Below are 22691 nucleotides of genomic sequence, written 5' to 3' on the forward strand. Positions count from 1 at the left end.
TTTATTTCACTACTTATTTATTGGTATAAATGGTTTTTGCTTGCGCTGTTATAATTTAATTTATTACTTACGTTTTCCAAAGATTTTTTTGGATGCACAGCAGCTGCATACTTCATCACATATTTAAAGATACTATTGCAACACCAGGTGTTAAGCGCTGTTATAATTTTGTTTTTCACATAATACTAACATGTCAGAAAAACAATAAAATTCAAAAACAGAATCACTAACTTGGAAAAAGGATCACCCCCTTGTAAACTCAGTCTGGTGTACAGTAGCTAATCCCTTTCTCAATGGCACACAAAGCCATTTGACTTTCTTACTGTGATCAGCTGTGGTCATTTTGATTAGCTCAGCATGAAAAGAGCCTTTCTTGAGCATTTCAGTTCCTGGTAGTTCACCTAAAGCAGACAATTAACTATGGGTGGCAAGGCACTGTCAAAGATCTCCGGGATAAAGTTGTAGACCGGCAAAAGTCAGGAGATGGATGCAAAAAACATTCAAAGGCTTTATGCCAGTAGGCCAATGCCTAGAAACACAATGAAGTCTATTATTAGGAAATGGAAGGTATTTGGTGCAACACAGACCCTCCCAGGATCAGGATGTCGCTCAAAACTGGATGAGTGAGCAAGGAGGAAACTGGTCAGAGAGGCTACCAAAAGGCCTATAGCATGTGACAACAATACCACAAATTCTCCAAAAATGTGACTTGTATGGGAGGGTTGCAAGAAATAAGCCACTCCTCAAGAAAGGTCACATGCAGTCACGGCTGAGCTTTGCCAAATCACACCTTGAAGATTTTGAGGCCACATGAAAAAAGATGTTATGGTCAGATGAGAAAAAAATGGAATTATTTGGCCTCAACAATATGTCTGGTTGAAATCCGATACAGCTCACCATCCAAATAACACCATTCCTTCAGCAAAGCATGGAGGTGGTGATATCCTGGTATGGGGGTGTTTTTCTACAACAGGGACTGGAGCACTTGTTAGGATAGAAGGAACAATGGATGGGGCAAAATACCATCAAATTCTTGAAGAAAATCTGTTGCCCTCTGCCAGAAAGTTGTCAATAGGAAGAAGGTTTACCTTTCCAACATGACAATGTCCCAAAGCACACAGCAAAATGTATCCACACAGTGTTTGAAGGAGAAATGAGTAAGTGTCCTTGCATGGCCTAGTCAGAGCCCAAACTTAAACCAAAATAACAATCTGTGGAATGACTTGAAGACTGCAGTCCACAAACGGTCACCATCAAATGTAACTGAACTTGAGCAGTTCTGCAAAGAAGAGTGGGCAAATATTGCAAAGTCTACATGTGCAAAGTTAGTAGAGACATATCCCAACAGACTAAAAGCTGTAATTAAATTCAACAAAATACTGACATAAGGAGGTGATCCATTTTCCAACTCAGTGATTCTATTTTTGAATTATTTTCTGACATGTTGTTATATCTTTCACTTGGATGTTATAAGTTGCACTTATAACTAGTAAATACAACTGGATAAAACAAAAGCTGTGTCTGTCTTCATTGCGGCTCCGTTCACATGTAGGCGTTTTGGGGCGTTTTGGGGGCGTTTTTCTGCTCTAGGATCAGCTCTCAAAACGCCCAACAAGACAAATCCTATTCATTTCAATGGCCCCCGTTCACATCTGAGCGTTTTGACGCCGTGAGCAAAATACCCAACGCTCAAAAAAGTACATGAGCTTCTTTTTGGGCAGATTACAGGCGTTTTCCATTGGTCTCTATTCAATCTAAAAACGCCTGCACAAAAAAACGCCAGTAAAAACGCCTGTAAAACGCCTGCAAAAACGCCCATAAAAACCCCTGTAATAGCAACGCCAAGATGTGAACGGAGCCTAAGGCTCCGTTCACATTATAGCGTATGGATCACGGGCAGAACCGCCGTCGCGGGACGCCTGTGCGCGGGACGCCTGTGCGTTGCCCGTTGATTTGCAATAGACCCCCAAACGTGGGACGCAATACGACCAAAAAAGTACAAGAGCTTCTTTGGATCGTATTGCGTCCCGCAATTTTTTTTGCGCGATGTTACCGCAATTCGGCAGGCGGAAATCTCGGCAACATTGCTCAGCTTTTGGGGGTCTATTGCAAATCAACGGGCAACGCACAGGCGTCCCGCGATTTGCAATAATCTCCTGATCGCGGGCGGAACCGCGGCGGTTCTGCCCGTGATCCATATGCTATAATGTGAACGGAGCCTTAAGGTCTTCAAAGCAAAAAAATTTAATTATTTTAAAGGGGGTGATTCTCTTCTATACCCACTGTATTGTGGCCTCTTTATTGTGTTTTTTTTTATAATTTAACATGTTTTATCTCAGCAGCATTGTTCTCACAAAAGGAAGTGTTAACATTTTCAAATCATTATGCCATCCAAATATTACGAATTGACTGCCTTCTGGTTTCAAGAATATGCCTGTGAATGAAATTAGTTTAAAGGGAAACAATCATTAAAGTTGTGAACGTGTTGTCTGAGACACCATGCATAAACTGCAGGCAGTATCATTTTTACACTTGACAAGAACAGGATTTTTGACTAACCAGTAAAATTGGTTTATTGGAGTACAGGACACAGAATCTCAAGTCTTCAAAGAAGTAATACCAGTTTTTTAAAAAAAAAAATTCAGTTCCTGTGGGACAAAGTACATGTAGTACATTTTTCCCATCCCCCTAGGTGCCCTGTAACACTAACTGTGATGTCTGACAGGGTGCCCCTTGACTTTGTAGCTAGCAAGGAGATGGCTTATGTCTGAAGCACCTGTTTCTATCCCCTGGCCCTTGCCTGAGGCAAGCACTAGCAAGTGGAATGCAGAGGGATTGGGGACTTGCCTCACTTTCCTCTGCAAGTTGGGTGGCCATGCTCTGGCATTGAGAAAACGTTTTCCCTAACTCCATCACCAAGTTGGAAAACCACCACCCCAGGATGGGTCTGGACTTGCGGGTCGATTGCATGAGGCAGTTCAATGTTTCTTACGCTGCCAGTATGTTGTAGTGGTCTGAAGTAAAACTGGGTGTATGGTACTGCCTCGAAAGGAGACTACCATCAGGCTCAAGAACCTAATGCAGGAACAAGTGAAAGGTTGACCCTGGAACTCTATGGTCCGGGCACATGAGTGGAGAAACAAAAGTTTGTCCTGGGGCAGGAAGATCCTGAACAGTGCCATATCCAATAACATGACAGCTTAAACAATAAGTCAGTTCCAGGGAAGACTTGCAAAGTTTGAGGATCCAACCGATCGCAGCAGAGCCTGCATTGTCCGCTGGACTTTGGCTGACAAGATTAGGGAGGAATGGTCCTTTAACAGGAGATTGTCAAGGTATCTCAAAACATATATTCTCTGTGAATAGAGCAAAGGTAGAGGCAAAATATGGAAAAAAAAAGTGCAGCGCTAATAAACAATTGCAATATAAACGTGTATAAACATGAACCAAGAAAGGTAAAAACTAATAAATTGCAACATAAATTAAATTGAACATGAAATCAACAGTCCCATGTGTAAGGGAGATAAACCAGTCCACAACGGTGATAATTGAAGTGCTCACTGGGTCCCAACACCAATAAGGTATAGAGATATAATGTGCTCACCAGAACGATAGAACTCAAAGTGCCATATAGCATATGAGTCAAATCAGCTTGTTGTACAATGGATGGATGATCCGAAGGGATGACCAGGATCACGGATGTTGAGGTAAAGATGTAATAGCAGATTTAAAACGTCACACCAGAAAGGCTCACACTCCGTCAGATGGCCATAAGTAAACCAGAAAACAAGGGAGCATAAAATAGTGTTACACTGCTAAAAATGTTATTAAATAAAAATACACCAAATTGCACTTACAAACATCTCGTGTGAAAGAGAGTATACAGATGCAAAGGTAGGCTGTCAGCAGCGTGGCCTTGACGAGTTTCAGCATAAATGCTTTTTTCAAAAGGTAGTGCTCCCTTCGGATCATCAAGCCATTGTACAACAAGCTGATTTGACTCATATGCTATATGGCATTTTGAGTTCTATCGTTCTGGTGAGCACTATATATCTCTATATCTTGTTGATGTTGGGACCCAGTGAGCACTGCAATTATCACCGTTGTGGACTGGTTTATCACCTCACACATGGGACTGTTGATTTCATGTTCACTTTAATTTATGTTGCAATTTATTTTACCTTTCTTGGTTCATGTTTATACACGTTTATATTGAAATTGTTTATTAGCGCTGTACTTTTTTTTCCCATATTTTGCTATTCACAATTTCCTTGTCAGTTGTTTGGTGTAGCAGCTCCTTCATGGTTAGCGCAATAATTTTTTGCTTTTCACTTAAAGGTAGAGGCAAGCACCATGAAGAAAACCCAGGGGATGTGGGAAGAACAAAGGGAGGGGCAACAAATTGATAATGCTAAGGGCCCCACAGCAAAATGCAGATAGCATTGGTGAGGAGCTAAAATGAAAACGAGTCAGTAAGCATGCCTGATGTCCTCAGAGGCTACAAAAATTCCCAAGGATTAGGGTGGCAATGACTAATCTAACCGGTTCAATGCAAACATTTTGAACCCACAGGAACAAGTTGAGAATTTTCAGATTCAAAATCATCCATAATCCTCAATTTGCCTTAGGAACTCTGAAAAGGTTCAAGTAGAAACCCTGAAAGCATTCTTCATTCAGGACAGGGGCAATGATTCCCTGGAAGGGGAGCTGTTAAACAGCAGCAAGTAGATCTGCCTATCTTTGCCGGGAAGGAGGTACATTTAAGAACATGAAGTGGGGAAGAAGCAGAGTATAAAACTCCAGTTTTTAGCCCCTGGACTTAACCCTCTGGATTCAAACATTGGAGATTTCTTGAGACCAATAGGACAAAAAGGATGACAGACATCCCCCTACTCTAACAAGTGCGGGTACCCCTTAACTGAGAAGGGGGCTATAAGCCAGACTTGGCTGGCTAAAATGTCTGTGTCTTCCGATGAATGTGTGTTCCAGACTTAGACTTCGAGCTGAAGTCCTGAAAGGGATAAAAGGAAATTCCTATTCTCAGAAGTAGGTTTTTTCTTGGGGGGGCAGGGAGCATATTTTTACCCTCCAATGATTTCCTTTATGTGCTTTTCTAAGGAAGGATCAAACAGGCATCCTCACTTGAAAGGCGGCTGCTTGAGGAGCTTCTTGCACAGAAGTTCTTCCAATTATCAGCTGAGTCAAAAGATCCTTTGCATATGAATGGGAAGCGGGTAATTCTGAAAATCTGGTTAGGAGTATCTGGCAAAAGCTCAATTTTGTTAACAGAGGGATCTGTTACGATAAGCTAGGGTCTTAGAACATGCATTTAGTCTAGGCAGCTAAGGTCTTACAGACAGCCATGAAGGTAAACAGAGACTATCAAGAAAAATAAAGCCTTAAACAGGGCCTCATACCTCTTGTCCGCTGGGTCCTTGAACACAGGATTGTTTTCCATTAGTGTCTTGTTAAGACAAGAAATGACTGGGTCCACTACAGAGACCATCATTTTCCCCAGGGAAACCTCCTCAATAGGATATTGCTGAGCAAAATGTTTAGGAGGAGCAAAGAACTTTTCAGGGTGAGTAGAGTCATTGTATGAGACAGCCTCTAAGAGTGAATGGACTGGGAAGGTCTTAGTAGGTTTGGGCAACTTTAGGGAACCCATAATGGAGTCCCTAAGATGAGCAGACTTAAGCTTCTCTAATGCTAAACATGTGCTTACCATATCACTAAGGGTATCAATGATACCCTTAAAGTTTGATGAGATCCCCTTGTCTACCTTGTCTTCGGGCAGCCTATCAGTCCCAAGAGCTTAATTGCAAGAGAACAACCCAGTAGGGGAGACTGAAGGGGTGGCAGAAAACTCCTCTTTAAATAGGTAGGAGGAAGGGTGTACAGCTGAAGAGGGTGAGGAAGGTTGGGATTCAGAATGGGGCACTTGTCAAAACAGAGGGTACTAGGGCCTTGTGTAGAGAGACTAATTACCACTAATCACCAACACCACTTAGCTCTCTTTTGCTGGCCTCCTAAACATGATTATTGTCACTATAGGTTATCAGTAGTTGTCCATTTGTAAAGTCACTGGGGATCTCTTTGTTAGCCATGCAGAATTCCAATTTTGCTAAGTTTTAAATTTGTTTCAGTGTAACTACAAACAGTTTAATAATTTTATTGTTTAGAACTGTCTTTTTTAAGCACCTTATAGAAAAAAGACAAGCAACGCACACGTCACCAGTATTGCTATATTAGTGTTTTGGAAAGAGTCACATTTCCAGCCACAAGTTAAATGGAGGGCTACATCAAAAATAGCTCCTTGCTATAACCTGTCCAGGCTCTTTAAAGCCTCATGGCAGTGCTGGGACTTGGTCCTTTAGTAGGTGAGAATGGCAAAGGGTTTTTTAATTCAGCTCCACAAAAATTAACAAAAGTACTTTTTTAAAGTTAAATGTAAACAAGAAAAAGCTATAGAAAATAAATGAAGGAGGTAATAAAAAGTAATTTGGGTTTACTGAAATTGTAACTGCAAATGCTGGGGTTTAAAAAAAAAAAATGAATATAGGCTAAAAACAAATTTTATTCTGAAATTTTCTCTTTTAATAGGTCTCTTTTACACAAGGACCTCTCCTTCGGGATTGTTTGTTCAGATTGCCTCCTAACCACCTGAGTTAACTCCTTAAACTCCACAGCATCATGCCACAACAAAAAATTTCCCCTGCTGTTGTGTTTAGCAGGCAGCTGCCGAATAAAACCCATTTAACTGAATGGGGGTGCCCAGCAACCTATGCAAAGCATTTCTTTGTCATTCCTGTTGATCTGTGGCTCTCCCTGTGTAATCCTTAGGACTGAGCTGTTAGTTTGACAGCCTGATCCTGCACATACGAGGTCCATCTCTGCCTCACAGCTTTCAAAGGAAGGTTCCACCTGCTGTAAAACCTTGGGCTATATGCTCTTTGCAGCTGACCTTTACCCATTATTGATTTACTATAGCTTGTTCTGCACTTTGTCTGGGTGCGGGAAGCCATTTTGGTAAAGACAGTACTTTGATCACTCATGTCAGAGCTACCCCATGATAACTGGTGATCTGATGACTGGTAGAGTAATATTTAAAAAGCAGTAAAGAGATGTTCAGAAATCACAGACCTACAGAGGCAGGTAGATCCTTGCATTGCAGGTCCTCGGGTACGGCTTCCTCTAGAAAAATGAAAACAGTGAGCAGCACAGTAGTGACATCTCCACGTGTCTTTCCATGATCATCTTAGATGATCTGGCATTGATGATATAGTATACAGTTATGAAGCTGGGACAAATTAGGTACAAGAGGTTCACTGCTATATTTCTGGAGAAAATCAAAACAAAATGTAAATCTTTCAGGATAGTGCTTAGCAGTAGCGTACCTAGGATATGGAATCGATGGCTTGTGCCATGGGTGCCACTTGTGGGGGATACTGGCAGTGCCAGTACAAGGTCATCTAGAGCTCATGGCAAACATACCAAATTGCATCCCCTCTGCCCCCAAATTGTATGAGCATTATGTGTCAGAAAAAAAAAACCCTCCCTAAAAAAATTGAGCATTAATCTACATAAATCCCCCCTCCCCCCTGCAAGCTCAAATCTTTACACCCCCCCCCCCCCCACTACACCTCCAAGCTCAAATCCCCTCTCTCTCCAAATACCCCAGCACAAATCCCCCACATTGGTCACATTGGTGGCAAGCAGTGGGATAGTGCTTCCTTCCTTCCTTCCTGTGAACACGTCCAAACCACCACCAGGATCCAAGATTGGGATAGCAGACTTCGGTCACCCTGGCGGAGATATGGACCTGGCTTTAGAGTTGCAGGGGCTGCTGTGGATTGCCCTTTCAGCAATCCCCCGGACTGTGTCTGCGGATCAATACCTTGCGATCAGGCAGCTGATTTGGGTGGGGGTCTGGATTGGAGCCCCCGGGTTACTGATACACAGCAGGGCAAGTGCTTTTGAACCCCAGGGCAATGGGCTAGTGACCAATGGGAGTTGTAGATGCCATTCCTAGTAGAGCAGCCCCAGGAGCAATGGGTGTCCGAGTTGGAAAGGCTGGTCCAGCAGGAGATAGAGCTGGACAATCGATATTGGGCTCTGCAATGGCATGCAGAGCAGTAATATTTAGGGAAGACAACAGAATGCTCCCTGGAGGGATATGACTTTAGCGGCCCTGGATTGCGGTGGAAGAGCCTTACAGATGGTTTTGTGTTTGGCGATGAAGGGGAACCTACCCTTGAGGAGCTGCAAGAATACAGAGAGGCTATGCTCGGTCTTGTAGAGGTCTCAGAGCTTAGACCTGATCTGGAATACTTGCTAAGGAAATAACAGCATCTGGAAAGGGCATACAGGGAACTGCTAGAAAGCGTTCAGCAGCATGACCCAGAATCAGCAGTGGAAACTCCGGAGATTGCCATCCCCAAAGCTGAAGTGCTGACAACAGGGCAGGGCTCTGCTAACCTCTGCCCAGCACCGATAACATCTTTTGGGTTCCAGACACCAGTCTGGGTTCCCAGACACCAGTTCCAGAGACTGGGGATTTAATAGACTTTTCTGCCGAGAAAGAAAAACCTGGTGAGCCTCCAGCAGAAGACCTGGCATCAGGGCCAAACATCACTGAGCTCTGCCCAGCACCAACAGCAGCTTCAGCCTTCTTGAGAGAAAAGGCAGCCAGCCTTTGTCCCACAACACTGAGAGGGACATGGGATTTCCTGCCAGCAGCATCTGTGGAGTTACAAGAAACTTCTCCAGCTGAAGCATTGACAACCAGACAAAGGGTCCAAGGCCTTTGCCCTACACTTGCAGCAGTTCCGGAGGCTCAGTGTAAAAAAGGAGGCGGTCACTCCCCAGCAGCAGATCAGGACCCAGGGGGAGAAGTTAGAGGAGGTGTTTGTCCTCCTTCCCCAACAGTCAGCCAGGGTGGAGGAAACTGTCTTTCCTCCTCAGCAATGATCCGTGCACCTGGGAAACAGAACCAGAGACAGGTCATCCCAGCAGCCAGATGAGGGTAAGGGAGATGGAGCAGCCGGCTCCTTTTCCCAGCAGCAGATGGCACCCCAGAATGATGCCACCAACCCAGCGGAAATCTGGCAACAGAGCAGCGTGCTGCTGTCCTCTGCCGTCAACTAACAAATAATGGATTTTTTTGTGGTAGTGGATGGGACTGCGGTCTCCACCTGTATATCCCAGGGATGCTGAGCAGTCGGCCCAGATCCCCAACAGCATGATGGAGTGAGCCCGATCCCTGTTTCCCCCCAGTGGTGGGTTCTACGAGAGAAGCAGTGGTTGGCTGGGTGAGTAATGCTCTGTTCAGGTCCACTTTAAATATAAGGGGATCAGCAGAGAAACATGTTATAATTCTTACTGCAAATAGGTTTTATTTTGGGTCAAATCTCAAACAAGGCACCAGTTCTGACTCAAACATACTATCCCAGGCAAAAATATAGTTATGTTCCATAATTTACCTCCACAGAGGTAAGATGTTTCTTGTAGTTGGCCTGCTTCCCTCTTTTCAACTTCAACATCAGTCTTGGTGGTCCGCGAGAAGCTATCTGAGCAGATAGCAGAATAGAGGTGGGGGCTTGCAGGAGTTCCTTCTGTTATGGCAGGATTGGATACACCTGAAAAATGTGCATTTTTAGGATCAGATAGTTATCTCAGCATATTGGCCTTCATTTTCAATGTTTGTAGCAAATAACTGACACAAATATTCATTGTCTTAAAACTTACAGGAAAAAATGGAACTGGCATAATAAATTCTTCATCACAGGTAGATATGATCAGGTAGAAACTGATCACAAATATTTTAGGAATAAAATCAAGTTTACTGTGAAACAATAAAAGCCATGTATAAAACTTCTCTTTAAAGTCCAATTATAGTCTCGCCCCCAATCTTTCTAAAGCCCTGTACCACTTTATGTTAGACTCTGTGACTTATTTTTTTTTTCTTATAAAAACGCTGCTTCCCACCCAGTGCTCCATGCTGGCATAGCTCAGTAACAGTTATAGATAGTGGGTCCCAGCAATAAAGCTATTTGCTTGAGGACGTATATCTTTTATAAGGGCTTTTTTCTCTCATAAAATAGGTGCAGAAACTCAACCGCAATTACCCCCCCCCCCCCCAAACACCCCCTCCAATTTGCATCAAATAGTGGGTGTGGTCAAATTTCACTACCAGTGGGAGAGTTTGGGGCGGGGGGGGGGGGTGGTTACACACAAAGTGCAGAGTTCAGTGTTGTGCTATGTGCAGAGTTTGGGAGTGTGCTTTGTACAGGGGTGCGCTTCATACACAGTGCATAATTCAGGGGTGTGCTACACACAGAGTTCAGCCTTCTTCCACAGCTCCTTACCTCTGCATCCCTCATCCACATCTCACTTTCACCCCTCTTCTTTTCTAGTACATTCCCACACACTGTAGGTGGCTTCACCAATATCACTTGCAGGGGGATCATCCAGTGGGGGTGCATCCTGGGCACCTGCATCTAAGTTGTCCCCATCCTGCATTCAGTGGGAGCCAGTCAGGAGATCTGTAGGAGCCGTCGGGAGACAAGCTGTCACTTGTAAACAAAGAAGCCAGACTTTTGTGTTTACAAGTGATAATGGTGAGCAAGGAGGAGAAGGTCTGAGCCAGAGGTGGTGGAATTGAGTTCCACCAAGTTTCATCTGCCTTTCATACACTAAAGAGGTCTTGCTCCACAGTGTTTAAATCTTTTAGCTATCAGTACCCATGCCAAGTTCTTTGGTAGTAGCGGAATTCCTCCCGATAAAAAGGATCTTTGGCAGCACCCTATTGATCAGACCTGCATACCAGAGAGAGCTGATGACTTCTAGAGTCAAAAATTCCCCCAGATGTGTTATTCTTTTTCTTCAACATCACGGGACTGATAAAGCAATGTAAGAACATTTAGGGATTTATTCCACATGAGTGGTATTTGCTCTGTTTTAGAAATATGTGTGACCCAGTCACCTAGTTAGGTAAGCCGTTTCCATATTCTTGAAGGGAATATCAGATCATGTATATTTGTCCCTCTACATTTTTGTGATTTTAAATAATATATGTAACTTCTATTCACTAATATTGAGGACTTTTGCATTTTTGCTATATACGATTTTATAATTATTATCCAGCATTTCGAAATGGTGAAGATATCTCATTACCCTATCTTATCATCCATTATTGCTAATGAGATACAGTGGGCAAAATAATTATTTGATTCCCTGCAGATTTTGTAAGTTTGCCCTCTTACAAAGAAATGAAGGGTCTATTATTTTTATCATAGGTGTACTTTAAATGATAGAGAGTATCAAAATCCAGAAAATCCAGAAAAAACACATGATACAAATTTTATAAGTTGAGTTGCAGTTAAGTAAGTATTTGATAAAACATGACTTAGTACTTGATGGAAAAACCCTTGTTGGCAAGCGTTAAGATGTTTCTTGTAGTTGGTGACCGGGTTTGCACACATCTTAGGAGGGAGGGATTTTGGTCCACTCTTTTTTACAGATCTTCTCTAAATCCTTAAGGTTTTTTGGCTGTCGCTTGGCAACTCAAAGTTTCAGCTCACTCCATAAATTTTCTTTAGGATTAAGGTCTGGAGACTGGCTAGGCCATGACCTTAATATGCTTCTATTTGAGCCACTCCTTTGTTGCCTTGGCAGTATGTTTTGGGTCATTGTCATACTGAAAGACCCATCCATGACCCATCTTAACCACTTGCCGACCGCCGCAAGTACATATACTGCGGCGGTCAGCCCCGTGCAGGCAAAGTGACGTATGGGTATGTCACTCGCCTGCGAGCCAATAGGGGGCGAGCGCGTGCCGCCGAAGGCGTGCTCCCGCCCCCGCTCGTTCACCGTGATCCCCGCGCGTGTGACTGGCGGACTCAATGTCCGCCGGTCTCTCGCGATCGTCCGGTACAGAGGGAGAAAGGCAGGCGGCTAATGTAAACAAAGCCGCCTGTCATTCTCCCTTGTGTAAGTGCAGAGATCATACGGTCCTGCTATGTAGGATCTTAGATCTCTGTAGTTAAACAAACAGTCACATCCCATAACAGTTAGAAGCCCCTAGGGAAACATTTAACCCCTCCTTCTCCAATAAAGTTAACCCCTTCCCTGCCAGTGTCATTTTTACAGTAACAGTGCATATGTATAGCAGTGATTTCTGTAGTAATGTCACTGGTACCCCCAAAAGTGTCAAAAATGTCAGTCAAGGGTTCGATCTGTCCGCCGCAATGTCGCAGTCCCCACAAAAAAATCGCAGATCGCCGCCATTACTCGTTAAAAAAAAAACCAATAAAAATGACAAAAATCTTTCCCTTAGTTAGTAAACGCAATAACTTTTGCGCAAACCAATCAAAATACGCTTATTGCGATTTTTTTTTACCAAACATATGTAGCAGAAAACAAATTGGCCTAAAATGTTAAAAAATTTTGAATTTTACATTTTTTTTTTGGGAATTTCATATAAACAAAAAGGTGAAAAATATTGTTATTTTTGCAAAATTGTCGCTCTTTTTTTGTTTATAGATCAAAAAATCGCACAGGTGATCGAATACCACCAAAAGAAAGCTCTGTTTGTGGGAAAAAAAGGATGTCAAATTTGTTTAGGTACAGCGTCGCACGACCGCGCAATTGTCCGTTAAAGTCACGCAGTGCCGAATCGCAAAATAGGGCCTGGTCAGGAAGGGGGTAAAATCTTCCGGGGCTTAAGTGGTTAAGGTTTCTGGCTGAGGGAAGAAGGTTCTCATCCAAAATTTTACAATACATGGTTCCTGTCCATTGGCCATTCAATGCAGCCAAGTCGGTCTGTACCTTTAGCAGAGAAACAGCCCCAAAATATAATGTTTCCACCTCAGTCCTTGACTGTAGGAATGGTGTTCTTAGGATCATAGTCAGCATTATTTTCTCCACTGTATATAATCATGTAGTATTCTAATTGTTTTTAATATGGTAAGCATTCATCACCTTAACATATTGCCTAGCTTTATCTAATAACATTGAAAGCAATTGTTTTTGTTTAATATTAATTTCATTAATACATGTAGAAATATGTGCTGGGAAGTCAGTTATATATGTCAGTTGAAAATCTGCATGTCATACCCATGTAGATGCTGGAAACAGTACAAGACTCCACCAGTACTGCCTGGTCCTCAGGCTTTCGGGATCTACGAGGTTTGAGTTTGGCATCAGGGTTAGATTGGATCATAAGTGGCTCCTGCCTCTTTCTTCTCTGTTTCTTCTCAAATAGTTTGCGCTATCCAGCAGTAAAGTGAAATAAAACAATATGGCAGATTATGGTATAAGTATATCTATTTTGTTTAGCCAATTTCTTTGTCAGATATTCCTTATTAAGTAAGTGCACCTTTGAGATGTTTTCAAGAAAAGAATAAACTTTCAGCTGTTCAGCGATTTACCTCCCTTAGCTCGTTTAAGTCTAGTACACACGGGCTGAATGTTAGGTTCAAAAGAAACCGGCTGACATTCGGCCCAAGTATACTGCAGTTGGTCCGACAGAAGGGGCATGACCAAAAAAGGTCTTTCAGCCAGGTCCAGAGTTTTCTGGTGGGGAAAAAGGGGGGGGGGGGAGGCTGTTAGAACACTTTAGAACAGCAGGGGAGATCGCTGTACTAATACGGGATAGTTAGTACAGCAGCTCCTCCTGACTTTTTTTCCGTTTAGCCCTGCTGGGTTGAAGAAAAAAGAAAACTGCTAGTATATACTAAGTTTAATCTGTTTATATTCTGTCATTCCTGGTTCCTACTTTCCCCTCTTAATCAACGAGCCAATAAAAAGTTTGAACAAAACATTTAATTTTCCTTGCATATCTTATTTTAGGCCCAGTGATGTCATATCTAGGTCTCTGTGCTTCGCTATGTAATGCAGGCAGATCCTGACTGGCAGGGTGCTGTACATAGCTTCCTGAAAAAATCACGGCATGCTGTACTCCTCCCATGAGCCCTTATCCTAGATGCAAGCAGCGGCTGTTTCTTGGGAGGAGTTATGCAAATATCAAAATGGCAAAAACAAAGGAAGCCATGCTGGAGGTCTAAAAATAAATATCACACTCAATACCACACTAAAAATATCACACTAAATATCAAAATGGCTTAATAAATGTATGTCAGTCTGCAGGAATAGGCGTTCCTAGGCAAGCTGTAACTGCATGCAGATTGCTCTATGGAATGCCCACATGTGATGTTAAGCCTCCATGACGGTCAGAACTATAATTCAATAAATGAAAGGGGCAGGCCAAGGACAATGAAGCTTGGGTGGAAAAGGTTAGATGATGCTTGACATCCTCCAGCCAGGAAATAAGTCTGTCTCTTATAGAATTGCTGCAGTTTCTAATGCACAATGTGAGAAATGCACAGTGTGTAGCATACTCAAGGATAAGGTGCCTGTACATCTATATAAGACTTAAGGTAAAGATTGAGTTGATCGTTAAAGAGGAAATTAACTCACTACACTACAACAACATTGTCTTATTTTGTTCCTCCCCCTCCGTCTTATACAAACAAAAAAAAAAAAAATATTTTTTAAGGTTGCTTTTGAACTTTCCCCCTGCTAATTTGCAGACATGATCCCAAATTCATGATCCTAGTTTCATATTGAAAATACAGCCCTCCTGAACCTCATTCACAATGTATTTAAAGGTTTCAGTCATGTTTCACCTTTCCCTTCTATACTCATGATTATGCATATTATGTTCCTGCAGTTTCCACTGATATGTTCTATCACTCAGACCCTTCACTGTTTTTGTTGCTTGTCCCTGGACTCATTCGGTCTTATTAATTTCTTTGTAAAGCCAGCCATAGAAGGATCCAAATTCATCCAGTTCAGTAGGAACTGGCTGAATTTTCAATCCATCCATGGGCAGGCTGGTTGTCCAGGCCGAATTTTCCATTAGACACTGTAGGCATGTGCCTACAGGCACCGTTCTTAGAGGGGCATGCATATGTACATGGCAGGATCTAGGGGGGTGCTGGGGGGGATGCCCCCCCATTCCAGTTGTGTCCTCTCCCAGGCCGACCCCTGCATTAAAATTGTATCCACACCCGCTGTAGACCCAGACAGGAGAAATTTCCGCAAGAATTTCCGCAAGAAGACCACTGGGAGGAGGTGCAGGCTTTCTGTGCTCTCCCTGCTCCTGTCAGTGGAGCGCTCCCCCATACATTACATGGGTCCTCTTAGATCGCACAGTACACAGCTTTATTACCCGCACCCTACCCATATTTCCAGGAGATGAGCAGTCCCTGGAGGAATTAGGGGATAGGTAATCAAGCCATGTACCATCTGATCTAAAAAGGATCCTGTGTTGTTATTTGCTGAATGGAGGAGTGTTGTTATCCCAGCTCTCTCCCCGCTGACACGTCTCCTGTCTAGACTTGCAGCATGCGTTGGTACAATGTTAATGGGGGGCCAGCCTGGGGGGGGGGGGGGCACAGAGAGCCTGCACCTCCTCACTATTTATCTAGGATTGGAGAGGTGGGTATTTATGCTGGGAAGTGAATGGTCATTTTTGCTAGAAGGAGAAATGGGGGAGGGGGGGGGAACGTATGTGTTAGGGGGCAGAATTGGGGAAGATTTGTGCTAGGAGGGAACAACTGGGGGGGGGGGGGTAGGGATTTTTACTGGAAAGAGTAATTTAGAGGGGGTTGTGCTAAGAGGACAGATTAGAGGGGATTTGTGCTAGGTGGGGGGATTTGTACTAGGGAATCATTTGGGGGGGTTTTACCCTAGAAGTGGGAATTTTGAGGGAAGAACTTATACTAGGAGGTAGAGCTGCACGATTAATCGTAACAGAATCGAGATCGCGATTCACTCCCCCTGACGATCTTAACATGACACTTGCTCGGTTCTTTACATAGCTGTGAGGGAGCAGCTGTCAAAAAAAAAAGCCTATCAGCATTAGTCTCCCACTGAACTGTAAACACAAATGATTACATTGTATCTTTTCTTTCCCTCTGCCGGAGGAAGGAAGTTTAACCTCTTAACCACTTTACCACCGGAGGATTTTGCTGTCTTACGTCCAGGCCACTTTTTGCGATTCGGCGCTGTGCAACTTTAACTGACAATTGCGCGGTCGTGTGACGCCGTACCCAAACGAAATTTACGTCCTTTTTTCCCACAAACAGAGCTTTCTTTTGGTGGTATTTGATCACCTGTGCGATTTTTACTTTTTGCGCTATAAACAAAAAAAGCGTTTATTTTGAAAAAATAACAATATTTTTAACATTTTTTTATATGAAATTCCTCCCAAAAAATATGTAAAAATCTATTTTTTCTTTAATTTTTGGCCAATTTGTTTTCTGCTACCTATGTTTGGTAAAAAAAATCACAAAAAGCATATTTTGATTGGTTTGCGCAAAAGTTATTGCGTTTACTAACTAAGGGAAAGATTTCTGTCATTTTTGGTGTTTTTTTTTAACGCGTAATGGCGGCGATCTGCGATTTTTTTTGCGGGACTGCGACATTGCGGCGGACAGATCGGACCCTTGACTGACATTTTTGACACTTTTGGGGGTACCAGTGACATTACTGCAGTAATCAGTGCTATACATATGCACTGTTACTGTAAAAATGACACTGGCAGGGAAGGGGTTAACTTTATTGGAGAGGGAGGGGTTAATGTATGCCTGGTGCTTACTAACGTGTGGGGGGGGGGGGTGACTGAGTGAGCCAGGGACAGATCGGATGTTCAGCTATGCGAACACTCCGATCTGTCACTCCCTGTCACTGAGGAGATCCGCCTGCTCTGTTTACACAGGCGGGCGGATCTCCAAACTAGATTCCCCGACGATCGGGGAAGAGCGGCTCCTCCCCTGGCCCGACTCCCTGTAGCGCCGCCTACAGGGGGAGGAGTCCAGCGACGTAGGTCTACGTAGCTGGACGATAACGAGCCACTGTGCCGCAGTAGCAGCACAGTGGCCGGAGCTAAAGTGGTTAAAGACTAAACCTTTTTCCTACACTTGTTGCTTGGAAGTTAAATCAGTTTATTTTTCCTAGAAAAGTAGTTAGAGCCCCCAAACAATTATATATATATTTTTTTTTAGCAGAGACCCTGCAGAATAAAATGGTGATTGTTGTAAATTTTTATGTCACACTGTATTTGCGCAGCAGTCTTTCAAACGCAATTAGTACACTTTAATGAATAAAAAAATAAAACAAAACCGTAAAGTTATCCCAATTTTTTTATAATGTAAAAGATGTTACACAGAGAATCGTGAGAGAATCGTGATCTTTATTCCAAGCAAAAAAATCGTGATTCTCATTTTGGTCAGAATCGTGCAGCTCTACTAGGAGGCGGGATTTGTGCTGGGAGTGGAGATTTGTGGGAGAGGAATTGTGCTAGGAGGGGGGATTTGGGGGTTGAATTAATGCTAGAAGGGGGGATTTGGAAGGAAAGAGGATATGTCCTAGGTGGGGTGATTTGTAGGGGATTGGGGGGCACAGATATGTGCTGGGAGAGGGATTTGGACTGTGATGGGGAATTTTTCCATTTATGTTTAGGGACAATATTAACTTGCAGAAAGAATTTATGCTAAGGGGAAAAATGTGTGTTGATTAGTGCTGTAACCTAGCTGTTTTACCTGTAATTCCAGTTTCTGTTGACGCACATCATGCAGATCATCCTCTTTCCTGCAGTGGCATAAAACAAAGGCAATCGTTTAGACTGTTTCTGTCTTCCTAAATATATAATTTACACTATTGCTGTCTGTACAGTAAACCTTCTCTATAATCCTCATCTCTATGATTGACGGTGGACTTGAAATTGATTAACAATACTGTACATATAATGTACTGTAGTTTTGCAGATATGCTTGATACGATCTCTGAAAAAGATGTTGCTATCATCTAGAGTTCAAATTGAACAGATAAATATGGCAGCACCTCCTCTAACAACTAGTTGATCTCAACACGACCTATTTTAGATAAGGGATCTGTTTTTGTTTTTTGTACTTTTATTGCATTTTTAATGTTATAATTCTTACAACATATCACCACTAGTATTCCTGTGGTTACAAAATTCCAAAGTAAATTCATCATTAAAGCGGTAATAAACCCAAAGGCAATCATTTATTATTTTCCCCGCTTATCAATTCTTATATGTTGTGGCTGTATTTGTTTTCTTTTTTAGGCATGTGAATGGCCCCAAATTTATTCTGCAGCAGGACAACTACCCCAAACATACAGCCAATGTCATTAAGAACTATCTTCAGTGTAAAGAAGAACAAGCAGTCCTGGAAGTGATGGTTTTGCCCCCACAGAGCCCTGATCTCAACATCATCAAGTCTGTCTGGGATTACATGGAAAATAAAGAAAGGTCTGAGGCAGCCTACATCCACAGAGGATCTGTGGTTAGTTCTCCAAAATGTTTGGAACAACCTACCTGCTGAGTTCCTTCAAAAACTTTGTGAAAGTGTACCTAGAAGAATTGATGCTGTTTTGTGGGCAAAGGGTGGTCCCACGTACATATTGGTTTGCTTTCGAATTCTGTTTTGTTCATTTACTTTCCATTTTGTTAATTGATAAAAATAAACTAACACCTCTATTTCTGAAAACATTCTTAATTTACACCATTTTTACACACCTCCCTAAAATGTATGCACACTACTGTATGTGTAGTGCTTACTCCCCACAGGAGCAACTTTGTACATTGGGTTCTCTGTTCTTTTGCCTCGACTCTGTGAATAAACTCGGCCCCTCTGACACAGCAAGTTAGGCAAATGAATACTGCAGTACTATTGGAAGCACAAATATAAATACCCTACTTGAAATTATGTTTCAGTATCATAAAGCAAACACTAGATTGGTTAGTGTTAAAGAAACTCATTAAATTGTCATGATTTAATGTAAATGGCAGGATATGCATTAATGAGCAAAGAGAGAATTAGTTCAATCACTGCTCACTAGACAATGTCATCACAATGTTATACATTGTAGAGGCTTAGGGTAAAGCTCTGTACCACTAAATTAAAGTAAGCCTAGTAACCCACAAAATCAGCAATAAGCAATAGCTTTGGTAAAAAGCAATAGTCAGTGATCAATATTACTATAATTCCTTTGTAACCAGCAGGCTTTAACCGCTTTATAGTGCACTTTATTTAAATAGCTAAAAGGCTCCGTAAAGAGGTACCTCTTACTATAGACAATGGGCAAAGTTCTTGTGAAGCAGCTATATGGGTGAGCAGTCCTTAGTGCTAGTTGTTCAGCTGGCTAGTGTTGGGGCACAATCTTTACAGTGGTGCACATAAGTGTGGTCCCAAGAAAGTCTGCGTGCAGCGAATAAAGCCATTAGTTAGATGGCCAGTCTCTATGTACCCAGTCTCTGCTAGCAGCAAAAAATCAATGGCAGCAATGCCCTCTCATCAGTCTCAGCAATATATCAACTTTGGTCCCACTGTCCAGATGTCAGCTCACTTCTGAATCTCCCTGGAGAGATTTAGGTCCTCAGCACACAGGTTAACAGCACTCTGATTTCAGTCTCGGGACACAGGCTTGTAGTAGGATAGTGTGCACTCCGGTCCCCTTGCAGCAACAAGGATTTGTCCCTCTAAGCCCTGGGGAAAAAATGCTCTTTTTCCCTCCTGTGTATATCTGGGAGTTGCAGTCCATCACTCCATCTGCTCTTATGCAAGATCCTCCTCCCAGACTGCATTTCCCAAAATTCAGTGCGGCCTGCATTAAAGTCTCTCAAGTTCTTCATGCCCGCTGGCTCCCTCTGCTGGATGGATGCTGAATGACACTGAAAGCCGGCATAAAAGTTTTCTTTTGGTACACAAAGCGGCTGCAGTACAGTCTCTTTATAGTGGCTCCTTCTGTAGCCAAGCACCTAGCTATACATGACATGGAATACATTGTATACTAAAAGTTATTTACCTTTCATGATTTGTTAAACATCATTGGAATTAACTTGATATAAACTGTCATGGCTGAGTAGCTAAAGCCGTTACATCTGATTTCACCATTAATTAGATGTCATATTTGTCTTCTGGATTCAATTAATGTGGAAAGCACTGAAACAGTGTATCGATTTCCTCTAGGAGCAGGCAATTTATGTACCCAGCTGTTCCTCCGTCTAATATAGTGACGAAGATATTACCATTAATTTCACCTTAATGCAGTTCTGTCAATATTTACTACTGCAGAACTTGCCCAGTAAGAGCGGATTAAGATAGACAGCTAAGCTTATTATTGATGAACTGACGACAGCTGCGCAAGTAGATTTAGCAAGCAGAACCTTTTAAACTGTATATTATACTGCAGCAACGTAGAAGAACGCTGACCACAAATGTCACACCTGAGGTTAAGGGGAAGTTAGACTTTTTTTTTTTTTTTCATATACTTGTACATGTAAAAGTATTCCTACCAATGGGTGTTTATACAGTAAACTGTTGTTTCTGTTGGGCAACTATGTATGCACAGGGTGGTGGCTATTTGATTAGATTTTCAGGCTGGGCTACCTGTTAAAAGCATTGGAAAATGGTTGTGCCTCAGGCCACATTCACACCTATGCGTGTGCATTGTCAATAGTGCATAATGATATACAGTGACTTGAAAAAGTATTCATACCCCTTCAGATTTTCCACATTTTGTCATGTTACAACCAACAACATAAATGTATTTTATTTGGATTTTATGTGATAGACCAACACAAAGTGGCACAAAATTGTGAAGTGGAAGGAAAATGATAAATGGTTTTCAAAACTTTTTACAAGTAAATATGTGAAAAGTGTGGCGTACATTTGTATTCAGCCCCCTTTACTCTGATACCCCTAACTAAAATCCATTTGCCTTAAGAAGTCACCTAATTAGTAAGTAGAGTCCACCTGTGTGTAATTTAATCTCAGTATAAATACAGCTGTTCTGGGAAGCCCTCAGAGGTTTGTTAGTTAACCTTAGTGAACACACAGCATCATGAAGGCCAAGGAACACACCAGGCAGGTCAGGGTTAAAATTGTGGAGAAGTTTAAAACAGGGTTAGGTTATAAAAAATATCCCAAACTTTGAACATCTCACAGAGCATTGTTCAATCCATTATCCAAAAATGGAAAGAGTATGGCACAACTGCAAACCTACCAAGACATGGCTATCCATCTAAACTAACAGGCTGGGCAAGGAGAGCATTAATCAGAGAAACAGCCAAGAGGCCCATGGTAACTCTGGAAAAGCTCCAGAGATCCACAGTTCAGGTGCGAGAATCTGTCACAGGACAACCATTAGTCTTGCGCTCCACAAATCTGGGCTTTTATGGAAGAGTGGCAAGAAGAAAGCCATTGCTGAAAGAAAACCATAAAAAAGTCTTGTTTGCAGTTTGCGAGAAACCATGTGGGGGACACAGCAAACATGTGGAAGAGGGTGCTCTGGTAAGATGAGACCAAAATTGAACTTTTAAGCATAAAAGCAAAACACTATGGTGTACGTTTAGTAAACTGAGAAGTTTTCTCTCAGTTCACTTCTCGGCAGTTCTCAGAGAAAAATTATCTCCTCTGGCACCCAGTTTAGGTGGCCGAGAACTTCAATTCTCAAAGGGTGATCAGAGGAGAAGTTTTTTATCTGAAAACGGCCGTGATCCCTGGTGGACTGCCTTTAATCTCACGAGATTTTGTGAGATTACAGTGCCGCCAAGTGTAAAAAGTGAAACCAAAGTTTAAGAGCACTCGTAATGACATGTTCTGACACATGAAAACTAACTGAATATCTATCTATCTGTACACACACACACACACACATATATATATACAGTATATATACATATATACATACAGTGTATATACATATGTACATACAGTATATATATACACCAGTACATATATATATATATATACACACACCAATACATACAGTGTATATATATATATATACACCAGTACATACAGTATATATATATATATATATATATATATATATATATATATATATATATTTATATATATATATACATACAGTGGGTACGGAAAGTATTCAGACCCCCTTACATTTTTCACTCTTTGTTATATTGCAGCCATTTGCTAAAATCATTTAAGTTCATTCTTCTTCCTCATGAATGTACACATAGCACCCCGTACTGACAGAACAATAGAGAACCCCTGAGGATTGGGACTTTCAACGGCAAGAACGGGACTTGAGTATGAAAATATATAAATTTTATTACAAGTATTACAAAAATAGAACATACAAAAACACAAATAAAATATATGATAAAAACATGGTCATAGATACGTCTTGGAACCAAGAGGGTCTGAGGTGTCTGGATCGGACTAGACGCGTTTCGGTCCAATTGCCTTTCTCGATAGTCCAGAAAACACCAGAGCTCAGACAGATATGTAAGACCTCTGTGGAATCCAGGATGAAAGACCAAATGGATGGGCCTTGGTGGATGGAAAAAAAAAAAGCCTTCCAATGTCTATGGCGCCATTATTCAAATACACAGGGCTGTACAGGGATCCAGTGCTGGATACGTCCCAGCACTATATATTTATCGGGAGACATCTCTACCCTCGTGGGAATTTTTGATCGGGGGGCTCTTTTTCATTGTTACCTGCAAAGCCACTGTTTATTTTTTGGCTTATAACCATTCAAATTCCCTCTGGAAGCCCATTTAAATACATAAATTGTTTTGGGCCTATCCTGCACAGACCCAGCCAAGTTGGCATATACTACTTGCGGCCATA

The 22691-nt window shown here is 42.1% G+C and overlaps 1 protein-coding gene across 1 annotated transcript in view; it reads right to left on the bottom strand.

The window, feature by feature from the left end:
• LOC309568892 (uncharacterized protein) overlaps positions 1–21104 on the bottom strand; it is a gene marked incomplete at its 5' end in the record, with an annotated part of 73565 nt that extends 52461 nt beyond the window's left edge. The window contains 6 exons of the mRNA XM_082274671.1: positions 5143–5248; positions 5418–5814; positions 9483–9638; positions 13117–13270; positions 17607–17655; positions 21097–21104. Of these exons, the coding sequence (XP_082130797.1) occupies positions 5143–5248; positions 5418–5814; positions 9483–9638; positions 13117–13270; positions 17607–17655; positions 21097–21104 (870 nt within the window). The remainder of the gene's footprint in view (positions 1–5142; positions 5249–5417; positions 5815–9482; positions 9639–13116; positions 13271–17606; positions 17656–21096) is intronic.
• Between the last annotated feature and the right edge of the window lie 1587 nt (positions 21105–22691).

The sequence above is a fragment of the Pelophylax lessonae genome, assembly GCF_965119305.1.
Source record: "Pelophylax lessonae genome assembly, chromosome: 12".
NCBI classification, from domain to species: Eukaryota; Metazoa; Chordata; class Amphibia; order Anura; family Ranidae; genus Pelophylax; species Pelophylax lessonae.